The 22,572-nt window shown below is 54.5% G+C and overlaps 1 protein-coding gene across 42 annotated transcripts in view; it reads left to right on the forward strand.

The window, feature by feature from the left end:
- CELF4 (CUGBP Elav-like family member 4) overlaps nt 1–22,572 on the forward strand; it is a 297,313-nt gene that overhangs the window by 62,758 nt on the left and 211,983 nt on the right. For all 42 annotated transcript variants that reach the window (XR_003793674.1, XR_003793676.1, XR_003793675.1 and 39 more), the window contains exon 2: nt 11,467–11,549. Coding sequence is in view for 38 of the 42 variants with exons in the window: in XM_029223461.1 (XP_029079294.1) it covers nt 11,467–11,549 (83 nt within the window). In the remaining 4 variants the exon portion in view is untranslated. The remainder of the gene's footprint in view (nt 1–11,466; nt 11,550–22,572) is intronic.

A 22,572-nucleotide genomic window follows, 5' to 3' on the forward strand; every position in this document is an offset into this window, starting at 1 on the left:
GATGACAGTACCCTGATCCCAGGCACATGGTTTGTTGAGTCTTGAGTACCAGTCAACTGATTCGTTAGTTCAGTCTTCTTTCTTGGTGGGTTCTGTGGACATGTGAGTGGGTCTCTGGCAAAAGAAGACACAGAACTGAATGCCAGGCTCTGTCCCACCGCCCCCCCATATGTCATCCTCCCCATTTGCCAACTGCCTTTCATCACCTTGGGCACTACCTGTAGGTCAGCAATGAAGGAAGGGTGACGGTGCATGGCTCTGCTTCTTCCCAGGATCAGGGACAGCTGACTCTAAAGCAAAAGCCAGAGCCCGCCCCCCTTCCTAAACTGTGAACAATATCTCTGCTAGGCTCGCGGGCTTGAGGGATTGACTCACTGAAGCCAGCATCCCTATCACATTTGCTGACTACTCCCTTGCCGCAGTCCTCAGGTTAAATATTGCTAAATGCCTGTGATTGAACCTATCTTACTGACGTTGGGTGAAGCGCAAAGCCTGGCCAGAAGAGTGGCTTAAGTGGCCGAGATCATGAGAGAAAGGCATCCTCCACCTAGAGCTGGACCATGGCCTGCCTGGACTGAGTGAGATTGTTTTTCTGCTTTTAAAAAGAAAATCACATTTTCCAAACATTGATCCTGTAATATAGGACTCCTGGCTATTGGTCTTTTCAAAATAGTCTGTCTTGGATGCTGAGGTCGGAATTTCTTGATCCGTGTGCTTCTGGGTTTTTTTGTTGTTGCTCTTTAAGTGAATTTGGGCCTGTTAGGAAGGAGCCGGAGAAGAGAGGTGAGATTAACTCACCTCACCTGGAGGGTCCTGGGTGACCATTTGCAATCAGAGAGGGGTGGCACACCCTCCCCTCCTAATTCTGAGCAGTTCAACTGATCTTGTGAAGCCCCCATCCGGGGGCTTGGTCGGGGATACGGGAGGAGAGGCACAGCCCCAGGAGCTGCAGTCTAGTTGAGGAGACAGAGTTCCCACAGACGAGAACCGCAGAAAACTGTTCAACTAAACACTTGTTTTTATGTGTCGGACTCTTGGATGTGGAAGGGCTCATCGGGAGGAGAGTCAGCATAGGCTGGGAAGCTGGGGAGGGTTCCGATGGTGGGGGAATCTGGTAGAGGACCCAGGTGCGGGGAAGGCGTGCCGGTGGGGAGAAGAGCAGGAACAAAGGCCCAGGGGTGACAGGGACACCCGCTGTGGGGGAGCGTGGTTCAGGGTGACAGATGAAGGGGCAAAGGGACTCGTCGCCCCCCTGCCTTGTGAGTCTGCTTACCTCTCCTTCCATGGGAGAAAGGAGTCAGAGAGACTGACTGCCCCACCACACAGCACATCATGGGGGTAGAGAGCTGTCTCTGTGGGTGTGCTGGGGACAGTTCCAGGCTGGGGTCCCGAGGTTCCAGGGTCATACCAAGGAGGGATTCCTCCACACATCCCTCTGCATGGGGAAGGGGATGCTACTGGGGAAAATGACACCCCCTCCCGGCCAATTTGGAGCTGTCCATGTAAAGCTCCAACAAGGGGAATTCTATGCAACTCACAAAGCGTTCACTGAGCTCCCTCTGTGGGCACAAGACCTGCACACGTCCAGCAAATGCTGGGGTCACTGGGGGCTCAGATCCCGCACCGTGTCCTTCCTGCACACTGAGGAATCAGTCCGAGGCCAGCAGCATGGCAGAAGTAAGCCAGCGAGGCTCTGCATTTCCGACCAAACAGGCAAGGAGAGAGAGGCGATCGCGGGCAGGCAGGAGTGGAGATGGGCAGGCAGAGGACAGAGGCAGGGACCAGGGAGGTGCTTTGCTTCTCAGATCAGTTATATGGGCCTTGCTTTCTCAGAGGTTCTGCCTGTTGCCCATCTCCTGCAGTTTAGCCATTGGTGGGGTCACACCAATGAGACCCCAGAGCCTCTCTCACGTGGTGCACGGTGAGCAGTGGTCCCTTCCCAGGGAATAACACCCAGCTTCTCATCAAGTGCACCCTGATCTGAGAAAATTCAAAACAGGAAGATCTGAATTCCCAGGCCAGGTTCGTTAGAAGGGGACACAGTTCGGTTTCTTGGCTCTAGCGTTTATCTTGGTATTTGTATGAGGAACGAATACCCCACATGCATTTCAAATCCAGCCTTGGTGCTCAGATAGAGCCCTCTGTGGAGGAGCCCGAGATCTGACTTTCACACTGGAGACGCCACTGGGGGTAGAGGGAGGTCAGGTGCATGGGGTCCAGGGAGGCCCCAGAGACCTCAGCTCTCTCCACCTGGGTCCTTGGAGGAAGAGAATGAGGTCACCCCTGAGCCCCTCACCCCAAATCCCAGCCATGGGGTGGGGGTGTGGAGGGAGGACATCTCCCATTAGGGCCCCCAAGGTCCCCACTCACACTTCCTGACACATTGCCCAGGGCCTTGGGAGGGGATGACAGGAACTGAACCCCAAACCAGGTCTCTGCTTCACCACCAAGCAAGTCACACAGGCCCCCCTGGTTGTCAGATGCTGGTAACACCCCTGTCTACGCTAAGGTGCAAGCGTCATGAGCTCCCGGGCATGACAGCACAGTGGCAAGTAAAAGCTCCATGTGTGAACGCAAGGGAGCAGTTTGTGCTGTCCTGGGGACCAGCAGGCGCTGCCAGCCTAGAGCAGGGGCACAAGGGCAGCCCCTTGGCTGTGGGAACAAAAGCCAGCACGTGTCACGAAGCAGGTTGTACTTGTCTTGTTGGGCCTTAGAAAGGCTGACACTTTCCCTGGGCCCGTCCCCAACCCCTGAGCCTCATGGGCCCATCAGCCCAGCCACAGACCAAGAACTCTTTGTTGAGAAAGGGGAGAGGCCATCAGTATGTCATGTCCACTTTTTGTCCTTTTTCACAGTGCCATAAAGATGTTGCAGCCGACACCAGACATGAAATTCTCCAGCACTGAGGGTATGAACAAGGGTAACTAGCAGGGACAGACCCTTGGCAAAAGGCCCACCCGCTGGTCCATCCTCTGAGGTCTGAGCCAATTAGGTCCCTGGGTCTGAACTTACTGCGCCCTGCCCAGTGCCCCCAGGAGGAGAAAGAGAGGGCTGGTCCCGTCCCCTGGGGCTTCCCAGTCTAGGTCTGGGGATGTTCCCCAGCCCCACGCCCATCTGTATCTTGTGGCCACCAAGGGCAGAAAGGCTGAGACCGTCACAGTGAGCCGGGTCCAATTCCCCACATCACACAACCAGCTTGACTCTGAGAAACTCTTGAACTTGGAGTCCACCCGCAGCTCAAACTCCTCTGGAGTTTCTGGTGTAAAGAGAGTTGACGCAGGAGGGCAGTGCTGAGCCTGAAAGCAGGCTGTGGGCTGAGGGTGGGGTTTCAGCACTGGAGGGCCCTGAAGAAAGGAGCAGGCCAAGAGCCCTGATTCACTGGCTGAGGGCACCATCCATCTCCCTCTCCTGCCGGCCGCCCCGTCATCCCCACCCACCAGGCCTCCTCAGAGGAAGATGGATGGCTCCTTCTACCTTTGCGGGCCTAAGCCGGAGAGCAGACATCCCATCCCAGACCCTCTCCACACATGGCTTCCCCTGAGGTCAGCCATCTCTCCCCAGCCTTGCATCTCACTGTCACCCAGCCAGGGCCAGAGTGGAGTTTAGCAACTACTGCGTTCAATGACATCTGTTCCTGGGGATGGGGGGGCGGGGAGGGGACCCTGGAGTTAGCAGCTCCTGTAGTAGAATATTTCCACGTGGACAAACACACACAGCCCAGAAGACACTGGGAAGGCCACCCTTGCCCACCCAGACCATGGGGGACAGAGGTAGACAAAGATGTGGAGACAAAGATGTGTCTTCTAACTACCAAATGAGAGGGACCATTGCTAAGGGCTTTAAGAGATGTTGGGGTTGGTGTAGTCAAGGAAGACTTCCTGGAGGAGGGGAGGCTTAGTCTCTCCTAGGACATGTGGGCTCCAAAGGAAAGAGGCATGGAAGAGGTAGCAGGGGAAAGGGTACTGTTCTGAGGCTTGGATTCCCCCGATGCAGGTGGAGAAGCAAGAGTCAGCGTCATGCTCTGTGGGTGAGCAATCATTGTCCTTTTCTTATGGAGAGAGGAGAATATCAGCAGAGAACTCCCCGGGGAAAGGGGGAGGGAGGGAGTATAGTCCAGGTAGAAAGGTCTGGAGGGACTGGAATGGCCAGGACGGGTCCTGGGGAGATTCTGGCAGAAGGGTCACCCCGTGGCCGGGCACTGGGAAAGAGAGGCAGAGACAGTGGCAGGGCCAGCCCCATGGTTTCGTTCTCTGCCTGTTACCAGGAGCTCACAGATTCTCAAGGCTCTCAGAGATTAGAAGAGGAGACGAGGCTTACCCCTGGGGCAAGCCATGAGCAGTGGTCAAGGGTACAGCCACATAGGAATCCACAGAACGTGAGACCACAAGGCCGAGGTAGGCTCTTAGGGCCTCACTGAAGAGCAGGGCCCAAGCAGTGGGTCTGGAGAGGGTGCAAACCTGGGGCAGGCCCAGAGGTGGGGGGACATTCCCAGAGGAAGAGCATATATGTGAAGAACTGCTCTGCAGCTGTCTCTCCCACACGAGGGAAGGGGGCATCTGCCCCAGAAGGCACTGGGGAGGAAACCCTCACCCACCCAGACCATCGGGGACAGAGGCTCGATGGCGGGACACACATAGCTTTGGAACACCAGCAACCCTCTTTCCAGGGAAACTGGAAGACATCCCCTCTCCCCCTCCCTCTATCCACCTACACACAGTCTGCCTTAATTTCTCTGCAGTGGGGCCCACCTCCGTTTTGTAAACCCTGGGATGAGGAATGATGCTCTGAGGGTGGGGTTTCAGGCCCCATGGCAGGTGGATGGGTGGAGATTCAGGGCAAAGAAAATCACTCCCAACAGGGAGCCTCTCCTTGACCCTTAGGTCTGGCTGATCGGTGGGTTTTCTGCTCCCTTCCTGTTCCCCACCCCCTCCCACACCCAGCTTCCTCTCACTTCCTCCAGGCCAGTCAAGTGCAGGGCCTGAAGATCTGATGTTTTATTAAAGTCCAGATCTTCCTATTCTAGGGCCACCTTCCTCTGGCTAATTCTGTAATTCAATTAGTAGGAAGCCAAGGCCCGGCTGGGGCGGGAGGAGGGCACGCTTCGGGAGCCTTCCTTCCCGTGATGGTTACACCCCAGGCTTCAGCCCTGTTCAGAGCTGGGCCGGAAATTGTACTTCCTTCACTTCACAATGACAAGGGCCTTTTATCCCCACACACGGGGGCTTTGTAAATTACTGCCATCTCTGTGCAATTAATTCTGCTGCGCTGTGTTTTTTCCCTCGTGTGGGAGAGGGCACCCGCCCACCTTCTCAGGAATCAGCAGCGCCCCCTGCACCATCAGCCCAGGCTGCCCTTCTGGAGGAGGGTGTCTGCCACCCACCCACCTGCGCCCTAGCTGGCAACGCCCACTCTGCCTGCCTCCTCCAGCTGGCTTAACCTCCCCTGTCCCTACCCTTCTCCTCCTCCCTCTCCTTCTCTGCCCCCAGTGCTTCCTGATCTCTCTTCAGTGCCCCAAACCCCCAGTCGTGGTCCCCCCACCCTCTTCAGTTCCTTGGGCTAGAAGCTTCCATTTCCATGAAGCTTCAGTTCCGTTTAGAAGACTCTGTCTCCACCCTTCACGGAGCTGACAGTCTATTCAGAGACACAAGACATGAAAAGGATCAACAGAAGGATGGGTAAATAAGAACAGTGAGGGGGGCTTCCCTGGTGGCGCAGTGGTTGACAGTCCGCCTGCTGGTGCAGGGGACGCGGGTTCGTGTCCTGGTCCGGGAAGATCCCACATGCCGCGGAGCGGCTGGGCCCGTGAGCCGTGGCCGCTGAGCCTGCACGTCCAGAGCCTGTGCTCCGCAACAGGAGAGGCCACAACAGTGAGAGGCCCTCGTACCGCAAAAAAAAAAAAAAAAAAAGAACAGTGAGTGGGAAACGGTCAGAAGGCAGCATGAGGAAATGTGAGGGTAGACCAGTGTCCAGTGCACACAGTAGAACCGGGAGCAGCAGAGGCGAGGCAGGTCAGGGTGGGCCAGAGGGGTCCACCTCGTTCAGGGAGGCCAGGCCATCAGCAGCCGGTGGCAGCACTGTAGTGTGACTTTTCTGCAACTGTGACATTTCCCTGCCCCCACGCCCACCCCGATGATCTCCCAAGTCCGGCCCTGCTCCACCAGGCTGCAGCTCTAGTCCACCAGGTCAGTGCTAGAAAGCGCTGACCCTGAGGCAGGGAGAGTCAGGTGATGAGCTGGTGCTGGGAGAACCATCCCAGACACTGGGACAGGACAGGGAAGGTGGGAGCTGAGGGGCGAGGCTGGACCTCACCCAGAGATTCTCAAGTCACTTCTGCGCCTTTTCACCTCAGATCCCGCCATCAGCGCCACACAGCCGGTTGGGCCTCAGGAGACCTGGAGGGCGAGACAGGTGTGGGGGGAAGGTGGGCCTCTGTGCTCCATCACGGATTCTATCCCCCCCAGACAGCATCTTCTGGGATTCAGGGCCACAGGACCCAGATGAATACCATTTACAGCTTGCTGGGTGGAGAGAATCTACTTCAACTCCCAGAGCTCAGAGGCAGCTTTGAGGCAGGGCCATAGCAGGACCCACCCATGATAATTTCCCTCATGAAGAACCTTCCAGGAAGCTAATGTCCAGTGATCTTCGTCCGTGCCCTCAGAACGGGCTGTGGGTCCTGCATCCTGCCTGGCTCACCCATTTCCACCCACCCCCTTTTCACTCCATCTTCCCCTCTTAGCAGAGTATTTTTGTTTTTTTCTTTAAAGTTAATTATATAAATGATACATGATACATGCTGGGTCTAAATGTGTCAAACAAAACAAAAAGTGTTAAAGTCATGGGAGACACCACCTACCCCCCCCCTTCCTCCCTCTTTTCAGCTTGATGGGACCCTTGTAGACCTTGTGCTATGGTGTAGGCACAAATTTGGGTGTATATGGGAGCCGGGGAGATGTCTCTGTATAAACACGGCATCTGCCACTTTGCAACTTGCTTCTCCCATCTGACAGTGCGTCTTTCTGTGTCGGACATTTAGAACCATTTCATCTTTTTAATTGTTGTAGAGTATTCCACAGTTTAAACATAAAAACATCCTGGCACTGAGAAACCTTTAGATGGTTTTCCATTTTATTGCTATTCCCAACAGCTACGGTGGACCCATGTCTCCTCCTCTGTGAGCACAAGTATACAGGCAGGGTCAGGCTTGGGAAGGGAAGTGTTGGGCCTGAAGACAGGGAGAGATGTCTGTGCCACCAGCCCCATCCCCGGGAAGGGCGCTCCATTGTCAGAACTTCTCAAGCCTTCAGGTGCCGAGCCCGTACCACTCCCCCTGCCCACCCACCTCTGCTGCCTTGGATCAGAATGTGGCTGCTCCCTGAGAGAACCCCATTTCCCAACTAGGCTGAGGGTTCCCAAGGGGCCTCACCGGGCGTGCCTCTGGGGACACCGCAGCTCCTTACAGGAGAGGGAGCCTGGCAGATTTAGTGACTGCCGAGCTGAGCCCCCTGCACCGCCCTCACAGCTCAGAGCCCCTCCTCAACTCCTAGAAGTACTGATGAGGATAGGAAGTCACAGTTCGCTCAGTGAGTGTCCAGCGGGCGAGGCTTGCGAGCGCTCTCTCCCCTGGCCACCCTGGGCGCCCACCTTGGCCCCCGCCCAGGCCCGCTGCCCTCTGCAGCACGCTGTGAAGACAGACTCCCCTCCTGAAGCCCCCCATCCCTGCCAAGCTGCCGCTCCTTCAGGGTTCTGGCCCCAGCAAGGGAGCAGATGTGGTCCCTTCAAGCACACAGAGTCAGCTGTTAATAACTATGTACTGCGTCCGCCTTTTTTTTAAATTATTATTTATTTATTTATTTTTTTGTGGTACGCAGGCCTCTCACTGTTGTGACCTCTCCCGTTGCGGAGCACAGGCTCCAGACCCGCAGGCTCAGCAGCCATGGCTCAGGGGCCCAGCCACTCCACGGCATGTGGGATCCTCCCAGACCGGGGCACGAACCCGTGTCCCCTGCATCGGCAGGCGGACTCTCAAACACTGCGCCACCAGGGAAGCCCCTGTGTCCGCCTTTTTAAAAGAGCCACAGTGAGACAGCTCTCTCAGAGTGGACTGTCAGACATGGCACTGGGCTGGCTGAAGAGATAGTTTGAGGAGGCCAGGTGGGTGGGCACCAGTTGGCCCCTGTGTAAGGCTAGTCCCTCCTCATGGAGGCGTAGAGGGACAGGAGGGACTCTGCCTCTCTGACCCACCCCCCATCCACAAGAGTGACTGTGTTTACACTGTGCTCTGTGATTAGAGAGCTCTGCAGAGGTTGTTAATGCTCATTGGCTAGTAAGTCTCCCCGCCAGCCTCTGAAGGGAGTTAGAGATGAGGAAACTGGGACTCAGAGAGAGGTCACTCAGTAAGTGACCCCTGGCTGAGCACAGCTTCCTGTCTGGAGCCACGCATCAGCCTTTGCAGGGGATGATCTGATGGGGGAGAGAGCAGGATGGTGACAGTAACCATACTGTCAAGCCCTGAGCAAATGGGCTCAAGGAGGCCTTGGGGACAAGAGCCCTCCCACCAGGGCAGCCTCTCAGCTCTCACCAGCAACCTCTGTCCTCCCACTATGGAGTGTCCTCGGGGCCTTGATCAGCTCCCAGCACCACTGCCATGTCCCCGCACCTCCTGGTACCCCCAAAGTAGCCAAAGTGTTCGGGATTCAATGCTCTTGGCAAATATGTGTTGAGCTCCTGCCCCTTTCTGGGCACCGAGAACTAAGGAACAGAACAAAATCAAGTCCCGACCTCATCTGAGCCCGGGGAAACGCTAATCGAGGAACAAACACACAGTATTAACATGTCTGGGTGAGGGGTGCCAAAGAGAAGCACAAACAGGACGAGGGGTCAGAGAGCAGGCCTGCGTCCTGTGTGGGGGGTGGGAGGAGGTGCTGCGTTAAATGAGGCCATCAGGAGAGGCATCTCTGAGGAGGTCACGTGTGAGCGGAACCTCAAGGGAGTGAAGGCGCAGGCCGTGCAGACTGCAGGCCGGGCTCCTTCTGAGCAGAGGGAACCACCAGAGCCAAGGTCCGAGGGCAGAGTACGCCTGGCGGGGCAGCGAGGCTGGAATGAGCTGGGTGAGTGAGCAGGGGAGGAATGGAGGAAGGTGAAGTCAAGGGGTACAGATGACAGCGGAAGTCACACAGGGCCTGGGGCCCCTCAAAGATTCTGGTTCACGACACAGCTGTGAGCGCTCTCAAAAAACACTGTGGCAGAAATGCCTGGAAGCTGGACAAACGCAACAGATTCTTTTTTTTTTTTTTTCCTTTCTGGAGTCCTTTCCTTGTTATCCTGGTCCATGGAAACAATGTGGTCATTTTCTCTCCTTCCTCCCTTCTCCTCCTCCCTCTCCAAACCTGCCCTGACCTTGTCCTGAGCTGGCTTGCACAGCGGCTGCCTCCCAGTTGCAGGCAGGCATGGGCGGAGGACAAGGCCAGTGAGGGGACAAGAGGAAAGAGGCCCTGGCAGAGGCAGGCAACAGCACTAGGGACGACGTCATGGGGGCCTCTGACTGCTGTTCATTTTAGTCCCCCAGTGTCTCCATCAATAACCGTCTGCCACAACCAGGATGGAGGAGCGGGGAGGGGGGAGGAGGGGTGATCTGGGGTCTGGATGGGGAGGCATGAGATGGAGTGGGACAGAGGCTCCTTGGCACTCGTAGCTCCTCCCAGCCTGGGACAGAGTTGGAGGCAGGGAAGGCGGAGAGCCATGGGAGCTGAGAACTCTGTCTCCCAGCTTTCTCTCCCTGCTTCCTTCTGCCCGTCTCTACGTCTCCCTCACACGTACATTCCCTTCCATCTCCTCTCTGAAGCTAGGAGAGGGAGGGAGGCAGGACCAAGTTTTACATTGGAAGGAGAGGAAGGGAGTTTTTATTGGGTGATGGAGGAGTCAGGAACTGCAGAGGATGCTGGGAGCACTCTTACGTCCAGGGAAACGAACAAGAGGCCAGAGCGAGCCTGGTGACAAGGCACCAGACTGGCACCAGAAGCCTACAAGCCTCATGAGAAGAGGGCCTGGGCTCCTGGACCTGTCACAGAAACTGGCTCAAGGGCACTCAGGAGATAGTTGATAAATGGCCAGGAGGATGACCACCTGGCCAGCTGTGGGCAGTCCAGAAGGGAGGTTGATTTAAGATGAACTAGACCAGTCAAGGTGGTCTGCCGGGAAGAAGTGGATCTTGATCAGATTCTTGAAAGATGGATGGGATTGGTAGATGTGAAAATGGGGAGAGAAGGCATACCAGGTGAGGAGACTGGAAAGGGGGAGAGCAAAGAAAGGGGGGCAGTGGTGAACACAGATGGTTGGGAGATCAGATCATGGGAGAGAGAGTGAAACAAGGGAGAGAAAGAAGACAGTGAGCCAGAGGTGGTGGCCAGCGCCCAGGGTGCCTTCTCTGGGGCCATGGTGGCTTTAGGAAGTCTGAGGCCACTATGCCCCTCCAGATGCAAGCCTGCTGCAGGCTGAAGTTGGCTTTTTTACTTTCCCTAAGACCCTAGGGCCGCCCAAGCCACACAGCCACATCTGGAGGCAGAGGAAGAGGCCCTGACACTGAGCAGTTTGAGGGAACTCCCAAAAAGCCTCTCCCACCAACAAGTATTCTCTTTGCCTTGTCACCATGCCTGAAGGGCCAGCATTAAAAAGTCACCGCTTGAGTAAGACACAGTGTTCTGTAAAATCCAGATTCCCCGGTGAGGCACTGTCAGAATCATGCAAGAGGAAAACTGGACTGGACCTTGCAGACCACTGGATCAACCCTCTCAGTTAACACGTGAGGAGACTGAGGCAGGACAGGAGACTGCTGGAGTCACCCAGGGAATTAGAGGCAGAGCAAGAGTCTCCAAGCCCTCCAGGAGGGCTGTGAAGATATCACTGCAGATGTGACAACCGACTGGGGCAGGGGGCGCATGGACAGCCCCATTCATTTTATTAGGACAGCCTGGCCTGGGGTCCTCCTTATAGATGGAGCCTTTTTTTGAAAGGCCGGGAGGGTCCCTGCATCATCCCTCCTAAGGGGCCAGAACAAGAGTTCACGATGGAGTGTAACTAGAGGTGCTGGGGTGAGGGGTGGAAGCTGCCCCTTCTGGGAGGTATTGGGGCTGGAGCTGAAACAGAACAGCATCGGAGGGAGGCAGGCAGGCACCTGGCAGGCGGACAGGAAGAGACCCGCGGGGAGAGGGGGCGTGGCGGTGAGAAGATGCAGAGTGGGGAGACTTCACCGAAGGAGCAAAATAGAAAAGCAACGAGAGAGACGAAAAGCAGACACGGGAAAACGGCGAGGCAGGAAAGCTCGAGTAGAGCGCACGAGAGAGAAAGAGAGGTGGCGAGAGGGACCAAGAGCGGGGAGGGGCTGGAGACCGGAGGGCGGGCGGGAGGGCGCGTGGGCGGCCCGAGGGCGCCCCACTGACCCTTCTCGGCGCTTGCTTCCCTCCCCAGGCTGCGCTTTCCTCACCTACTGCGAGCGTGAGTCAGCGCTGAAGGCCCAGAGCGCGCTGCACGAGCAGAAGACTCTGCCCGGGGTAAGTGGCGCCCGCCGAGGCGCGAGCGACGGGCGCGCCGACAGGGGGCGACTTCGTGAGGCCGAGCCGCGGCGCAGCCGGCGGGGGGCTCGCGGGCCCCGGTGCGCGGCGCCGGCCTTCGCTCGGGAACTCGCGCGTCGCCCCTTGGGCCCCCAGAAGCCTCGAGGCGCGGGGCTGGGAAGCGGGCGCGTGGGCGCCGAGCTCAGACCTCGCCTGGCGGCCTGCGCACTCGGCCGTCCAGGCCCGACGGAATCCGGGCGGGGGACGAACTCGGCCGTGGCCACAAAGCTCAGGCGCGGCTCCTCCCCTGACCCACCGGGGCGCCGCCGATCGGTTTTCTCCTCCGAGCACTACCCGTTCGGGCAGCCCCGGGGTGGGGACGCGGGGTGCCCGGGGCCCTGAGATCCCGGAGCTGCCTCTGTTGGGCCCGCCGGGCAGCCTGCCGCAAGGCTGCACGAACACCCACCCATCGACGTCGGACCCTCGCCGTTCCTGGGGTGGGGGCCGGGCCGGACCGGGAGGGAGGGAGTGCCTACCCGCCCGGGCTCGGCGCCGCGAGTGATATCACCGCGGTTTATTTAAGGAGCCAGCCCTCGTCTTTGATAAACTATCGTGCCTCAGCCCTGGTTTATAGCTTCTGTGCGGGGGAGAAGAGAATTATTTATGGCCCCCCTAACTGGGTGTGATATCAGCCGTGGCTATTATCGAAGCTAGTTCATCACCATAAAATAAGAAGTGTTCCCCGGGTCAGGGGTCTGCGCGATCTCTCCTGTGGGTTCAGAGAGATGGGGCGGGGGATGCGGAAGGGGGGGGGGAGATATGCAGCTCACCGAGTATCTAAAGATAAATGGAAAGATGTGAGTGTTTGTGGGCATAGTTTAAAGAATTTTAAAATGTACCGTGTTTAAGCTTATACAATGGACACTGCAGGGAAGCACATGTGTTCTGTATATATGCTCACCAATATTTACACATGCATGTTTACATTCTTACCAAGCAAACCGTATGTAAACACACGTTTCCATTTCTGCCCCACAGCGGGAAAGGTTAACCAGGTAGACAGAGAGAAAGCGCAACCTGGGGCGGGAGCAGTCTTCCTTTGCATCAGAGATCCTTCTTTACCCGTTTAGGGGTGGGGAGGGCCTTCCTTGCATTAAGATAGCCTTTGTATTGTATTTTGGTATTTGTGACAGCAAAGCACGAGGCTGAGTCATCTTAATAACACACCCGCGGATGCAAATGTATGGAAATCGTGCACCGCACAGGTTTTTGTGTGGAACCCAGCTCTGGCAAGGTGGCCATTCCCCAGTTGGTTTTTCAGTGGCGCAGCTACATGCACATATATTATAGTAATTACTTTCTGGGTGCCCTCTGTAAGATGGCAGAAATATGCTCCACATCACCCCATGTTATGTGTGAAGCATAAAGCCATATTGTAAGAAAATCAAAGGCTTCTGAGAAAGGTTTGTGCTGATAAATAATAAAGTGTTTGTGGTACTTTGTTTTGGGCGAGATTGTGATAGATATTTTAGAGCCACCCAAATGGAATAGAAAATACCACATTGTTATGGGAGGTCCTTCATCAGCTTGAGAGAGATCGCCGGGGAGTTTTGTGATGGCTAAAAGCCTGGAATTAGATGGGGAAACCGAAAGAGCAGGTGGGAGGGGGAGGCTTGGGATTTTGAAGGGGGAGAGACTGGGGACTTGGGAGAATTTCAGTAGCAAGTGTGGATTGTTCAGGATCTAACATTAACTCGTGGTTGTTTATTTTACATATAATAGAATAGCTAAATGATGGAGTGTATTAGTTCTTTAATAATTTATAGAAATACTTTGATGTTGCAGTAATTACATTAAAGGTCACATATCAAAGGTAATTTGGTTGAGCAGCTGTGATGGTTTCTCAGAAGCAATCAATACCACTGTCCGTGGTGCTGATTTCACCAAGGGGCCTGCCAGATTAAAGAAGGCTTATTACCAGGCAGAAAGGCCCAGGGGAAATCAGGAGCATGTTGGAGCGACGCGCCAGCCCCCCTTCCACCAATAATTAACACTGTTTCCCATAATCTGTGCTAATCCTTCATACTGGGAGATCCAGTGGCATTTTTCTGAAACCACAAAGACAAGTTGGGCAAGTCTGGGAGAAAGGACAAAAAAAAACCCATGAATGTACATTGGGAGGTGGGAGGGGTGAGGAGAGAGGCCAACAATGGAACTAAAACATAGCCTAGAGTCCCCTTGCGGTGCTTGGAACGCTGTCCTTTCTTCAAAGGCCTCACGGGGAGACTCATGGCCTCAAAGACCTCATCACAATTCTCAGGGCAGGCACAGCCCACAGGGGGAGGGACAGGGAGAAAAGACAGGATTGCAGCTCCAACTTCCCAGGGCACGTTGTCCCCCAAAAAACTCACATGGAGATTAATGAAAAACAAAATGACCATATTTTAAAGTGGAGTCATCTGGATTCCAGAAAGCAGAACTGGTGTTACTATTGTTGGTTGGTTCTCTCCTTTGAGATCAGAGAAAGTGAGAAGCAAATGCTGGGAAGTGGCCCAAGCAGAATGCTCCACCCAACTGTATAATGGGTGTTCCCACCAGCTGAGGCGGTGCTCACAGCTGCCTCCTTGGTTAGGGGGCAGAGGGAGACCTCTTCTTTTCTGGGGTGACCACACTAGGCGCCCTGGTGAGTGCACTCTATGTCTGACTAAGGAGAAAAAAATTGAAAAAAAGAACCTGGAAACTGGTAACCTCAGCAATTTAGGCACTTTTCCAGACTTCAAAATCCATTAAAATCAATCCATTAAAATTAGCCCTCCACTTTCTCACTGAAGAGAGAAAGAGGGGAGAAGATGGTGCAGGCAGCCCACTCTGTTTCCCAGCAACTTTCAGAGTTAGCATGCTGTTGGCAACAAGAAACACGATCCCATTGTTGTCATGTGTGAGCACATGCATGCACACACTGCCACCATCAAAAACAGTAACAAAACAACAGAGCCAGAACTAGAGACACCGCTCCCACGTGTCCCCATTTAGGGACTGGGAAGGGGAGCTGACATTTCTCTTGGGATAAGTGGAAGCTCAGAAACCAGACCACAGTGGCTGTTTTTACAAGTCAGAGGTCAGTATCCCTCAGAACCAGCCTAACCAAAGTCTCTCAGATGGCTGACGGAGTCATCCCTGGACCAGTGTTACGAATGGATTATTGTTTTTTAATTTGACACGCCTTCGGTAGAATGAGATTACTAAACCACAAAGCCTCATCAGGGTCCCTTCGAGCAGGGTCTTCTGCCGGCATCTAGGCAGAGTGATTCCACTTTTCTAAACTCACCATCTCTCCCTCACAGTCTCAATCTCACTCTCTCTCCTGGCCCCTTGCCCTCTCCAGCCCACCTTCTTCCATTCCCAATGTTTGTTCCATCCTTTATAGGGTTAAGTCAACATGGTTTCTCAATTCATCAACAAGAATTTCCTGAGTCTGTGCTGGGCACTGTGCTAGGCATCCAGGAAGACACAGAGATAAGGAAAATGCATCACCACCCCCTCCTGGAGCTGTCCATCAAATTGGAGACAGAAGTCACACACACATCAATGATACAAGACAGCACGTTATCATAAAATGGGTAGAGTAGAAAACAGTTCAGTGATAACAGTTAATATTTATTAAGCAGTCACTATCTGACAGGCGTGATGCAAGCACGTTACCCCCATTACCCCATTTTATCTTCGCAACCACCCTATAAGGAAGATATCGTGAGTATCCCTCACACATGAAGAGACCTGGGATTAGAGAGATTAAGCAACTTGCTCAAGGTGACACAATTAATAAATGGCCAAGCCAAGACCAGCACCTGATCTGCTACCAAAATCCACCTCTTCTTTCTAGGGCCACCAGTTGTTTTAGAGGGGACCTGGATAACTATGGGGTGTAGGAGTTGCTCAAAAGTGTGTTCAGGGGCTTCCCAGGTGGCGCAGTGGTTGGGAGTCCGCCTGCCGATGCAGGGGATGCGGGTTCATGCCCTGGTACGGGAAGATCCCACATGCCGCGGAGCGGCTGGATCCGTGAGCCATGGCCACTGAGCCTACGCGTCCGGAGCCTGTGCTCCGCAACGGGAGAGGCCACAGCAGTGAGAGGCCCGTGTACCGCAAAAAAAAAAAAAAAAGTGTGTTCAGGACATGGGCAAGGTGGGAATAGAGAGCTGGGAGGAAGATGGGTGTGTCAGATGAGAGCGCTGGTCTAAGAACTAGCCTAGAAGACAAGGCACGCGTGACAGGTCAGGAGCCGTGAGCTAGGCAGGAGAGGTCCACTTGGAGAGCTCCCTGGGGTCTGTCTGAGTGTGCACGGGAGGCCTATTGGAAGAATCCTGTTCCTTAAAATAGGCCCCTGCTGCTTAGTCCCAGCTCCCCCTGCCTTTGGGACTTTTCAGGGAACTGTCTTCCAGGAAGAGCCCAAGAGACTCCGATCAGAGAAAACCAGGCTACATGGCCAGCAGTGGCCAGCATTTTGCTCCTGTGGCAGCAGAAAAGTCTCCTCACCAGGGCTGCTGAGGGGGGAAGAGGTGGGTCCAGTTAGCGGGAGGCCTGAAAGCGGGGAGGGGAGAGAGCTGGCAGGGGGAGAGTGGGAGCTGTATCTGCTTGGTAAACATTAAAGTTCCAATTCACTAGTTAAAGATTGGCTTTTGTGCCCTCACTCCGGCAACCTGAGAACACAAAGCAAACACACACAGTCCTCCATGGCTGTCTCCCACCCACACCCCTCGCTCGGTTCAGCCTGGTAGACAAGCAGCATCGCTGCCATCACACCTCCCGACTAAAGGTCCCCACCACTCAGGACACGTCATTTCCATGGAAATTCAATGTGACCTTCTTTGAGTTTACCAGGAAAGATGTTAAAATGGAAAATTAAAAAAAAACTCAGTTGGGTTTCTAGCACTGCTGTCTCAGGATGTTCTCCTTTCTCCCCCTGCCTCCCATTTTCATATTCTTAAGTCCCACCTTCTCTTCCTTTCCTTCTCCTCTTTTCTCTTTATGCCTGATTCCTCCTCTCTTCTCTCCCTCTGGTCACTTTCCTCTTCCTCTTTTCCCCTCTCACTTCCCATCCTTTCTTCTTTATCCTTCTCACTTCCCTCTCCCGTCCCTCTCCTCTCCTCCTCCTTCCCTCACACTCTCCCTTTCTCTCCTTCTGCCCACCCCACCTCTACCTTGACACCCACAGGAGGCTCTCATGGGACCGCCACCAGCTTTACTGGGACTTCCCTGCTGAGGCCCATCTCCCTCCTGACAGCCCCACCATAGAAGGATCCATCTAATTTTATGTACAACTGTAAAGATGAATGATAAGTAGAAAGGATGCAGGCAAGAACAAGATGAATAAATTATAAAGGGCAAATGATGACAAGACAGGGGTCCCCAGAGACACTGATATGATAACAGAAACTAAAGATGAATTTATGACGGATGTAGTTAGCATGTGGAGGCTGTTAATTCTTCAGGGTAGTTTTACAACTTCTAGTGATTGGCACAACCAAAGCGTTTCGTTTTAGAGATGTGATATATTTCCACCTGTCTGTCCTGTAGGCACAGTGTTGGTTTTTCTCTATATGGTGAGTTGGGTCCCATCAGCACGTGTCTCTGCTTCAGACGGTGTGGCCACAAGCCAGATCCCTGCGTAGCTCCAGCTTCCTGGTCCTGCGGTCCTTCTTCCTGAGCATATTGGCTGGGGGGCTGCTGTAACAAAGTCCCACAAACTGGGTGGCTTAAACAACAGAAATGTTTTGTCTCACAGCTCTGGCACTAGAAGACCAAGATCAAGGTGTTAGCAGGGCTGGTTCCTTCTGAGGGCTGGGAGGGAGAATCTGTTCTGTGGCTCTCTCTTCACTTCTGGTAGCCTCAGGCATTCCTTGGCTGGTAGACGGTGTTCTTATGTCGTCACATTAACTTCCCTGTGTGCGTGCCTGTTTCTGTGTCCAAATTTCCCCTTTTGATAAAGACATCAGTCATGTGGGATTAGGGCCCAGCCTAATGCCCTCATCTTAACTTGATTACATCTGCAAAGACCCTGTTTCAAATAAGGTCACATTCCCAGGTACCTTGGGTTCGGTCTTTAATATCTTCTGGGGGGAGGGGAGGACCCAATTCAACCCGTAACACTGAAAAATGGGCAGCCCTATGGCTCTTCCATAGCAGGGAGAGAAAGGGCTTCAACAGTGTTTGAGTCACTGGAAAGGGTGAGGGGAGTCCCACCAGCCCTTCCTCTGCATCTCCCCCCCCGTCCTCATGCTCTTTTCTTTCTCTCTTGGGGAAATGAATGACATATCTTCCCTCTTTCCCCATATTCTCTAAAGAGAATAATTCATCTGTCCTTTTAGGGTGTTGGGTCTTAGAGAACACTTTTGCCCCTCAGGGGACATTTGGACACTGTCTGGAGATGCTACTGGCATCTAGTAGGTAGAGGTTAGGATGCTTCTAAACATCCTACAATGCACAGGACAGCTCCACAACAAGGAAGTGTCTGGCCCAAAATGTCAGTAGTGCCCAGGAGCCTGTGCTGGGACCGAGGGCAGATGGAAAACTCCGCACAGTGAGGCCATGGGGTGGAGCTTCCCTCTCACTTACCCACTGCTTCTCATTCACCTGGGGGACAAGCCCCAGGGGTCCTTAGAGTGTCCGAGGTGGGAGGGTTTGTCAAGCGGCACACACTCAAACGGTGTAAGCACAGAGGGAACCGTGGGCAGCAGGAGAGGGCAAAGTCCCCTTCCAGGCTTAGAGATCATTTCTTGTTGGCCATTCACATATTCCTATCTGCAGGAGGCCTAGTTTCAGCACCAACTTCTAGCTCAGTTTTCTCATTTTACCCACAGGGAATCTGTGATCCGAGGGAAATGAGTTGAAGTTCGCTTGTGACAGAGCTGGGACCAGAACCCAGGCCTCCACAGCCCACCCACATGTGGGGATTCTCCAGCCTCTCCCTTTGGAGGAGTCCCCATCCTGACAGGAAGCAGGCCTGGCAGGAACGTGTCCCACCCAGCAGCCCCTCACCCCCTGCCCCAGACCACTGCCACAGGCTGCGGCTGAGCGCATGTGGACCCCTCCCGGCTCTCCCAGCAGGAGGGAACACTGGGTTCCAGGAGAGAAGGCGGAAATGCTTTAAATCCGGACTCCAGGTGCCAGACGAGCTACATTAGCATCCGAGGCGTGCTCAGCTCTTGTCTCTTCTCTTCACACCGGTCCTTAGTCCCACCTCCCTCTGCTTCCATGGAGAGAGTCTTCACTCCCCTTCCCCCTTCCCACAGAAACGTCTTGAAGCCCTCCTCCCACCGGGGCTGTGCCCTGTGTCCTAAGTTGTGCTCTCTTCTCTTCCCTGCCCCTGCCCACACTCGCCTGAGTGCGGAGGTGTCCCCATTTTTCTGGCGAGTGACTCTCACACCTTCTCTGTGGCCTCCATGACAGAACCCGGGACCAGCCGTGGCCTGTGCAAGACACCCTCACTGATTTGTCTCAAGGACCCAGAGAGCCTTATGTCCACAGCCACCATCTCTAACTTGGAGGGATAAATAAGAGGCCATGTGAGGTGATGGTCAGAGCCTGGGCTGGAGTCAGGCAACCTGGGCACCAGGTCCCACCTGCCCCCAAACAAACCAGGTACTTTGGGCAAAGCGCTCAGCTCAGAGCCTCCCTGAGCCTCCACCTTCTGGACTGTGGAAGGAGGCGGTGGGCCAGATTGCCTCCGGAGCCCCTTCTAGCTCTGACATTCTTTAAAATTCTAAGAATAATAGACTTGGCATTACTCACATTACTCACTTTACTGAAGAAGACAGGGAGAGGAGGGGAGAGTGGGAGGGTGAGGAAGATAAGTGTCTCCTGGCCTCCACGGCCCAACTCCATTTGTGACAAGTATAATTAATAAAGCTCTCGTCAGCTCGGTCTCTCCCTGATGCAGACCAGCCAAACTGCCCGCCCCTGAGGGCCGGCTCCAGGACAGGGCTTCAGGGAAGGGCTGGAGCTCCACCTCCCCCTGTCTCCATCCTTGCCCCTGGGCCCCAAACCTTCCTCCTGCCCTCTGCTTAAGTGTCTTTTTAAAGAAACAAGGCAGACATTTTCCAGCTTTCTCCAGCACTTGCCCAGGCACAGTTGGGACCATGACTGGCATCACCCAGATCAACAGCAGCAGCATTTACAGATTACCTGCCCCATGCAGAATTCTTGTGAGGAGGTAGGGTACCTGGCATCAGACATGAGTGAGACATAGTCCGTTGCTGAAGGTTTGGGAGGCAAGTGTGAAGACAGCTCACGATCCAGAAAATAACTTTAGGTGCCAAAAACTGGTAGTGACGGCAAGTGCCCAGGAATTCAGCTGAGAGAGACCTCGGGGCATGGCCCAGGGTGTCCTGGGGGAGCCCAGCCCACCCCACCACAGGCTGCTTCCAGGCTTCTCCCCCTTGACATGCTTCCTAGGCTGGCCGAGGTTATCATGGCGACACAAAGATCTGACCGCCTAGAAACTCCTCAGGTTCTGGTCACCCGAGGGACTCGGCTGGGTGCACACTCCCTCCCCCAGTGGCCACACATCCACGCAGCTCTCACCCAAGTATGTCGCCTTCCTTCAGCCTCCTCTCCTTTCCGTGTCATTCCCTCTGCCCAGAGAGTTTCTCTTCATCCTTGGAGGCTCAAGTCCGACTCTGCTTTCTCCGTACCGTCTCTCTGGCTCTCAGAGGGCTTTCCGACGCCCCACGGCACCCGGTGCAGCTCGTTGATCCCACACTGCTCCGTTAACTCTACTTTTCAGCTCTCAGAGTCCCCACCCCCAGTGCTTCCTGTACCTTCTCCTTCGCCCAGAGCTGATTCAGGGCAGAGCTCTTTCTGCCCCTTGACCTCGCCAGCCTTGGCATCAGCCAGTGGCGTCCCAGCAGATCCATTCTCAGGGCTCCTCTTCCATCCACATCACCCCTCTGCCCCCTGGAAAGTATTCAGCTGAGCTCACCCTGCGGGGTTGCACTTGGAAAGACAGGAAGGTCTCCCTTTGTGGTTGTGGGCACTTGGAGGAAACACTGTGTGGAAGGCGCTTTGGCCTGGGCAGTGGCAGCTGGCACGGGCGTGAGTGCCTGGGCGGCGGTGACAGGAGTGAGGCGGCTTCCCAGGCGGCTTCGGTGGACGCGCCCTAGCGGGTCCATGTGAGGCTGTTTGAGAGTTTGCTGACCTTTCGCCAGAGCACGAGGCAGGGAAGCAGGCTGTCTGTGTGAACTCCTGCTCTGGGATGGATGTGTTTTAGGACTGGCAGGGTTTCCTCTAGAGAGTGTGTACGTGGGCTAGGCGAGCAGAGAGCCAGGCATCTGTGTTGTGGGCCTGCATCGTTCCAGAACGGTGGGCTGCCAAGTCCCACCAAAGATGGGCAACCCTGGGGGATGATGGCAGAAAGCAGTGTGGTTTTTTTGTTCTTCACATCTTCATGAAAATAGTTGTAAAGAGAAAAGGGCTGGAGTTCAGGGCCCCAGTTTACTGTGGCTCCAGTGTGTTTTGATCTAAGGTATTTGTAGTATGGTCTCGACGTGACCACCAGGGGGCGCCAGGCAGGTGGCCTCCTCTCCCGGTGGCTGAGAGGGGACGAGGCAAGTGTGAGCGTGTTGTGCCCAACTCTTGTGCCCAACGGACCACTTGTACCATCCTTCAGAGCACTTACAGTCTGCGGGGACGACACCAACCTGCTGGATGACTTGGGACAAGCCTCATGACCTTTCTGGGCCTGTTTCCTAATTCCATAGTGAAAATCTTATGTGTAGGCTATGGATTGTTATCAATCCAGGGATTATTATTATGAATGACAAACAGTGATGTGAGTGTGGTTGACCTCTGGGTCCTTTGCTACAGTTACGTCCAGTGGCTCCTACTTCATTCATGAAATAGTAACAGGACAATAAAAATATAAAATGGTCAAAGATGTGATTTGTACTCTTAAGTCTCATTACGTTTCAGAAAAGGGAAGGACTGTGAGTGGATTGACCATAAAGGACCCCAGGGAGGGGAGACAGATCCAGGTGTGTGGCAGGGAGAGGAAATTGGAAAGATAGTAAAGAGAGCAGACTTTAGGGAGCCAGGAAAGTCTGAATTTTCCTCCTGGAGTTAGGGATGAAATGGGGGGATTGTGGTGGGAGAAGGCACTGCTGCCCTTCAGAACATCCAGCCAGTACAGCCTGCCGGCCCTGGTCAACTCCAGGCAAATGAGTCCCGGACATATGGCTCACTCTGGGCATGGTTTGGGCACCAGCAATCCCCAGCTTCCCTCTTCCCTGGGAAGGTCTTGCCTCCCCCTGCCCACACACCTCAGTCCTCCCAGAGCCTCAGGACTTAGCTCCAAGCCCCCATCTTCATCTCGGAAGCTCTCCCAGGCAGCTCTAACCCACAGTGCCCGCCCCCTTGGTCTGAGCATTGGCCTTCCCTTGGTCTGAGCAAGAGGTCTAACCCCTGGCTGAGTGTGGACCTGGGCCCAGTGCATCAGTATCACCAGCTGCCTGTTAAAAGTGCAGAGTCTTAAGCCCCACCCAGAGCATCTGAGCCACGTCACACAGACTGTGCTCTACCGCATCTTAACAAGATCTCTAGGAGAAACATGTGCGCAAAGAAGTTTGGTGACCACTGGCCTAACTTTAGGCTCTGAAAGGTCCTTAGGTTGAGTATTCCCAGAAGCAGACTTCAGAAAGGCATTAGTGTGCAAGGGTCTCTTGGTGACCCCAGAAACACGAATAGGAAGTGAAGAAGTGCCACAGGGTGACAGCTGCCATTCCCCGAGGACTCACTATGGGCCAGACACTTCACAAGTATTCTCTCATTTATTTGTCAAAACAGCATCACATGGGTGCTCTCAAGTAAGCGTTACCAGCATGATTTTATGGACGAGGAGACTGAGGGGAGGGGGCTCGCTCACTAAGGAGCGGTCTGGCTCCAGGGCCCCCTCTCCTTCCACCACATCCTGTGGAGCTAACCCTGTGGAAAACCCAAGCTTCACAAGGGCAGGAATGGTGTCACCTTCCTC

Source organism: Monodon monoceros, unplaced genomic scaffold, assembly GCF_005190385.1.
Source record: "Monodon monoceros isolate NGI ecotype Baffin Bay Population unplaced genomic scaffold, NGI_Narwhal_1 Super_Scaffold_1, whole genome shotgun sequence".
In the NCBI taxonomy this organism is placed as follows: domain Eukaryota; kingdom Metazoa; phylum Chordata; class Mammalia; order Artiodactyla; family Monodontidae; genus Monodon; species Monodon monoceros.